General features: G+C 48.4%; 2 protein-coding genes across 2 annotated transcripts; both read right to left on the bottom strand.

The window, feature by feature from the left end:
• Positions 1 to 413: 413 nt before the first annotated feature.
• On the bottom strand, positions 414 to 1,373 carry H310_14937 (hypothetical protein; the record flags this gene model as incomplete). Its single annotated transcript, XM_008882914.1, has 3 exons — positions 414 to 1,003; positions 1,108 to 1,137; positions 1,187 to 1,373. The coding sequence occupies 3 exons, from the start codon at positions 1,371 to 1,373 to the stop codon at positions 414 to 416; spliced, it is 807 nt and encodes a 268-aa protein (XP_008881136.1).
• Positions 1,374 to 2,611: 1,238 nt separating this feature from the next.
• On the bottom strand, positions 2,612 to 3,961 carry H310_14938 (hypothetical protein; the record flags this gene model as incomplete). The annotated part of the gene is made up of 2 exons (XM_008882915.1): positions 2,612 to 2,655; positions 3,397 to 3,961. The coding sequence occupies 2 exons, from the start codon at positions 3,959 to 3,961 to the stop codon at positions 2,612 to 2,614; spliced, it is 609 nt and encodes a 202-aa protein (XP_008881137.1).
• Positions 3,962 to 6,463: the final 2,502 nt, after the last annotated feature.

Below are 6,463 nucleotides of genomic sequence, written 5' to 3' on the forward strand. Positions count from 1 at the left end.
TGAATGGGCTATGTGAATGCATTTTTGGTTGCCAAAAAACCGGATAGCGACCTCAGATTTCAACTTACATCCAACCAAATGGGTTCTCACATCCGAATAAAACCAAGTCTGAGATGCAGTCTGAGGCATTTTTGGGAGGCTTCCAATGGGCTTTCGCGACCTGGTACTTGAAATCATGCATGATTTACATTGATGTTCTACTTCCTCTGCTCCATAAATCTGGCGACATTTGAAAAACAGACTTTTTCCACAATACTGGCGACATATCTCTTCTATTGACATGAGTGTATTTTATTGGTTAAAAAACTCACTGGGTCTACAAGGATGCTGGGCAGGTAACTATGAAGGTCTCGCCACGTCGCAGAGCATTCTTCTTCAAATGAGGTAAGCGAAGCTGATTGCCGCCATTGTGTTCAACCACCAAGCGCATGACTGCCTGAAGAGTTAGAAACACGTTCTCGAGCTTCACCAATGAGAGCCCCTGGAAGGCCGCATGGGGTCAAGGGAATCACGTCATCGATTGAGTGACTCGCCACTTTGTATTGTAGCGACTGGACCGACGCAAAAAAGCCAAGATCAAGGACGTTCAGGTCCGGGCTGTTGGGTGGTTGGCGCCGCACGACAAACGTCCACCCATCAGTGGAGACGCTCGCCACGACCTCGTTGGTGATGGCACCGTGTGGCGTGGCGTTGTCGTGCTGGAGGACCACGCGCTTGTTGGCGCTTGGGAACCGAGTCTTGATAGCAGATACGACTCGAGTCGTCACGAGTTCACGGTACACAGCAGCATCAACGTTCATCAATGTATCCACGAGCGTATCAGCTGGGCGGTTGCGGGAGTTTCGAAGGACAGGCAAGTACCTGACGAAGAGCCACATCCCAATCTTCCCCTCGAAACTGAACGTCGCTCGTAGTCTTGCCGTCGACGCGCGACCGCCGCAAGGAACATGACCTTCGCGATGAAATTCTTGCTTTTGGCTGCGCGTCGCCCAATTGTCTTGCCCTTCACAAGGTAAACCTTTCGTCGATCCTTGTCTGCATTGAACCATTTCTCGTCCAGATGAACACATCCCACATGCTGTCGAACTCGAACGTTTCAGGCAAAACCGGCTTCGCCGGCGGAATTCGCGAGCGCGGCTAGAGCGGAGCGACGGACGTGCGAGCGGCAAAATTCAACGCGCTCGACCATGTTGATGTCGGTGAGAAAGCGGTTTGAGCTGGGATGACTTGCGCTCGATCGTAGCGTCGCGGAGCTTGCGATGGAGCGTCCCGATGGTCATTCCTGTAGCAACGGACATGCTGCGCAACGTTGATCGCTGTTCTTCAGATACACCCATGACGAGGTTCGTGACGTGATCTTTCGTGGAGACCATCTTCAAACCGACGCGGCCGGGCCTGGAGGAGGGCATGCGAGCGTTTTGTCGGAACTCGTGCCATATCTTGGACACGGTGGTGCGGTGGAGGCGTGTCTCCGTTGCAGTCGAGTTGATGGGACCACGCGCCAACTTGCCATTATCATCGAATAGCAGAAGGCGAGGGATGACCTCCACTTTGGTCTCATACGCGAGCTCACGTCCCGCGCGAAATGTCCATGGTGTTGCACCGCAACAGCTCTCTCGCTTGTGCCTCCTTCTGCGGGCACCTGCGGAATCCGACAACATGTGGGCCTGTCTCGCCCACGAGATGTTCGATGCTGCACTCACCCCTTGTACTCGGCCGGACCGGTTCGACTTCCTACATTTTCGGCAAAACTCACGTAGTGCCGCCGAACGCCTCGCGAAGGTGTCGCCACTGTGGAATGACGTGTGGAAAACTTGGCATCGTCTACCTACGGAAAAACGTAACGCCAAGCCTTTCCAATGGCGAAAAGCTATCAATTCTTTTCATCCTGAAAAGCAAGCCAGCTGGGCCGATCGATATTTGGTAGTGCTGAATTTCCTCCTGGTCATGTTTGCGTCGTGCAATACAAAGCCCGGATTGATACAGTAAGCGATGGAAAAATGTCCCCAATTGGTATTAGAGAAATATCCTGAAATTTGTATTGGCAATAAATTACCCTCAACGAGAATTGACAGTATTAATATTCAAGCTGCTTTCGAATTGCAGAACCTTTTCCACGATGAATTTTTTTATTGGTAGAAACAAGGAACTCATCATTCACAACCACGACGACCAGCACCAAATTCTTCAATAGTTTTGAAAACTATAAATATTTCGAAAATGAAATGTACTTTCAAGTGACAAGCTTGATTACAGGAGTCAGCGGCAGCGCATTTTCAATGAGCGAGTAATGTTCTCACATGGCATGTCATCCCAGACTTCAATAGTGAGCTTAACCATAGCCATGCCTTTTCGGGAGCAGGCGTAACCGGAAATTTTGTGAACCTGGTGTAGGCTTGGTTCAACGTTTGAACGACGGGGTTTTACGGGACTTTCGAAGCAGCGAATGATGGTGGAGGAACCAGTCAATAAAGATTTTTATTGCCCGTACTGTGAATTTATTGCCATATATTTATCGTATACGTTTCAACATAGATGAGTATTGAGGAAGACAAAATATGTTGAACGTAATTGAACAAGAGCACTTTGTGACCCCCTTTAGGTAAGCCCATTAGAATGCCAAAACGGACGTAAGAAACTTCCAGTGCACACTGGCTATGTGGCATACCGTGCATCGAAGTCATGGATAGAACCCTGTACCACTCGGGCGTCGAGCAGGAGCTCTACCGCGTGATATATTTTTCTATTGTTTGTGGTGTTGTTGTTGCTGTATTGTACCAACGCAGGACGGTTTGCATTACATACCATTGGTATATTATATGATAGCGCATTATTGGTAAAACGATGATGAAGTGAGCAGGCTTATACATTGATTTGATAGAACATACAACTGTTTACTATGCATGATATCATGTACTAGGTCGCAGAAAAAATTGTCACCCGTTGGCTAACAGTCCGCGAAGGCATCGAGGGGACCGAGATTAGGGTTAGTTGACATTATTGTATTTCAAAGGTAGAGTTTGAAATAAAATTGGTAGGAAAACTGGATATTATTTTACAATGCAAATATTACATTTGACTCTTATTCTGTATCACTTTCACTTTGTTTAGAAGACGACTCCGACGAGGAGGAATCGACATTGTCCAATTCATCCATGGTAACGAGCAAATTATACAGGTTTCTCACAAGCTTCTCACAATGATGAACACAGTTCAAAATCATTGTAGGTGGCAGCATCGCAAAAGCCACGTCAAGGCGAGAGCGGACATCCGAAACGGTCGTGTCGACGGTATACTGCACTCCAACGTCACCTTTTACTTTTGACCTGACCATTTCAATAGGTTGAAGATCCGAGTGATGTGGCGGAGTGTAGACCACGTTGTGCCCACGTGCACGCGCCATGGTCACGACAACCGGGTCCACACGAGCTGCCAATACAGGTTTGAGCCGTGACCAAATTGTCTTCTTTAAATCGTTCACGTCAACATCAACTCCGTAGCGCTGGCACGCGAGAAGTAAGTCCGTCTTCCGCCATGTTCCACGCGGGGTCTCCACAGGTAAGACCTTGTGGTACTTTGCATTATCCATAACGAACGTGACACCAGTCTTCCCCAGAGATTCGACTTCGTCCATGACTCTCACGAACCATCGAACGAAATACTCGTGGTCAAACATTCCATGGTAGTCTTTCGGCTCCTTTCGTTTTTTCCCACCCTCGAAAATGTCGCGACCAAGCAATTTGGCATCCTGTGGTCCGTTGGCCATAATACCAGCGATGAAGCACAGCCGACGACCCTTGTGCTTGGCCTTTGGAGGTGCGTCGTACGTCGGATCGAACAAACTGTCTTGATGACGAGAGTAGTGGTGGTGAATGTAGCTCTCATCCAGAAAGTCAACAGGCGTCTCTGGTGATAGCCGCGTCATATGCTGCACGCACGTAAAGGTCATGAGCTGCGGCATGTGCACTTGAAACACTGTACGTGGTATGACCTCGGCGTTTGCCACGTTGGAAGCCTAGCTTCGCAAGGTACACTTGCACTACCCTCAAACTTCCTGACGTACTCACAGTGTATGATTCCGTTTTCAACCAACAAGACCAATACGTCCTTGGCAACCGTGCGGACGTTTGTCATTCTGCATTGACGGCTGATTGGCGCACGAGCGTTGCGACTGCACGTGTTCGCGGTATACGACTTGGTTTTTGGTTCTGGTTTGACGGAATGGGCGCGACAACGACGGTTCTTGATTTCTGGTATTCTTCCCACACCTCCTTGACGACTTTCAAGCTACGTTCTAGGACCCGGGAGATCTTTTTGGACACGTTGCGGGTGTTTTCACGGCGATAAACAGCATGGAGACGGAGTACATCAAGACGTTATTCTTTAGTAAGATTTCTTGGACGCTTAAGTCGAATGTAGTTGGTAATGTCATCATATTCGTCGTCGCTGATGGTGGCCATGCCGAACTTCGTGAATGGACGACACGGCACCACAGTATTATTCTAAAGAGGTAAGGCTTTCACAGGTCGAATTAATTAAAATATTACCCCTCGAAACTTAATGTATTAATGTATAGAGGTTATTGGTTTTATTTGCGAAATTTGGATAAATTGCTCTACTTTCCGCAAAATAACTCAAAGGTTATGCATTTTCAAGTTTTGCATTCATTAAACAACTTTTAGATACCACTGAGCTCTGTCCACATTCAAAATTTCAGAGGAAACCGCAATATGGTTATAGAGATATGAATGAAAGTCCCCACGATGCCTTCGCGGACTGTAAATATCCCACAATTTTTTCTTGCAGATTGAATGCTGCGACAATATTAATAGACAGATTTCACAAATGGAATTCACACGATAGACCTGCAACAATGGGCAAAAATTCTAACAGGTCTAGTGGAGATGTGATTTCGCCACATGGAAAGTTGGCTATCGGCAAGTGCACCATGGCCGACGAGATAACCCTTCTGTTGCTACTCGCGGCCGTCCTTCTCGTTCACCTTGCAAGCTGTGTTAGAGTTGTCGCTATTGTAGCCATGGTAAATTGAGTACGACAAATCCATAAAATTGCATTATAACACATGCGTTTAAGACTAGCTGAGCTCATGGCTCGTTACGTTCGGATGCCACGGTGGACAAGGCATTCATGAACGACTTCCTGATCGTTTCTTCGCTTATCGATTCCCACGCCACGATGGTACGTTCCCTCAATTTTATTCGCTTTTCCGCAGCTGAAATCAATGGCAATTCGCGTAACCATAGGGCATGCATCTTTGCCTTCAGAGAGTCCATCACCCGAACATCAAGCGGTTGACAAACACTCGTCGTGTTTGCTGGCAGGGTTCCAGAAACGAGTACAACTCGTCGTCACGGCCCGTCGTGCTGGGACGGACGCATTGGCTGACAGTTCTCCATTAGCAGCGTCGTCGGGCCGACAAGCTCAAACTTAAGGAGCTCCCTTAGGTAGAAGAGCCACAAGTCTTTGTACATCCATGCCGTTTGTTGAACGGCGTAGAAGTGGCCCGTAGGATAGGTTGACAACTCGTTGGTTTCAATTTGGGCACCGGACACCCCACGCGCAATAGAGAGGATCGGCAGTTTCGTTCCTACATAACTACTTAAATTTTATATCAAGTTGACGATATTTATCGCAGACCATCAGCACATACGGCCAACACCGCCGTCATACGATCGGAATGCTTTTCTGAAGTGTCACTGTTAGTGTCGGCGCCAATCTCACACCAAATACGGTGTGGTGGCGTGTCGTAGTATACTGCCGTCTCGTCGACATTAATGATGTCGCGGAATGGGACGTCGCTGAGCTTGGACCAAAATGTTGAGGCAAAGATTTCCTTCTTCTCAAGCAGCTAGGTTTTCTTTACTTTGGAGAAGCAAGGAACTCGCTGAGCAAATCCATGGCGGTGAGCAAAGCGTTGGCACAAGCCGAGGAGTCCTGCGTAGCCAGTGCTTGCTGACGCCTTTTCGCCTAAGTACTGGTCGCCCCAGGTTTGTTGGTGGGTCTTATTCCACGTGAACATATGGGCCGTAGTGAGGTGGTGGCTCTCATAAAAAATGAGGTTTCGTCCATGTTGAGAACATTCTTACCGGAGTAACCGGCAATCAAACTGAGGACTAACGTTGACGGCCTCCCGGGGAATGGATCCTGCCTTGCCGAGTGTGCACCTTGCTGGTAAACCCATCTCTTCTTTTAAATTTGTACAGCCCACCCTTGGAGAAGCGTAGGTTTGTTTGACACCGAATTCGCCGCAGATCGTTCGAGCACGTTGCCTAATGAGGTCGCCAGTGATGTGTACACCAAACTCTTCGCAGCGAAGAACCCACTCCACGAGCTTTACTTCGACCACCGGCAGTTCGACCAGTTGTTCCTTCGTGCGCTTGGCCATGTCGGCACGCCGGCTGGGTGTTCTGTAGCTCTATAGAACGTGCGCGACAGTCGACTT

Source organism: Aphanomyces invadans (assembly GCF_000520115.1).
Source record: "Aphanomyces invadans strain NJM9701 unplaced genomic scaffold supercont1.108, whole genome shotgun sequence".
NCBI lineage: Eukaryota > Oomycota > Saprolegniomycetes > Saprolegniales > Verrucalvaceae > Aphanomyces > Aphanomyces invadans.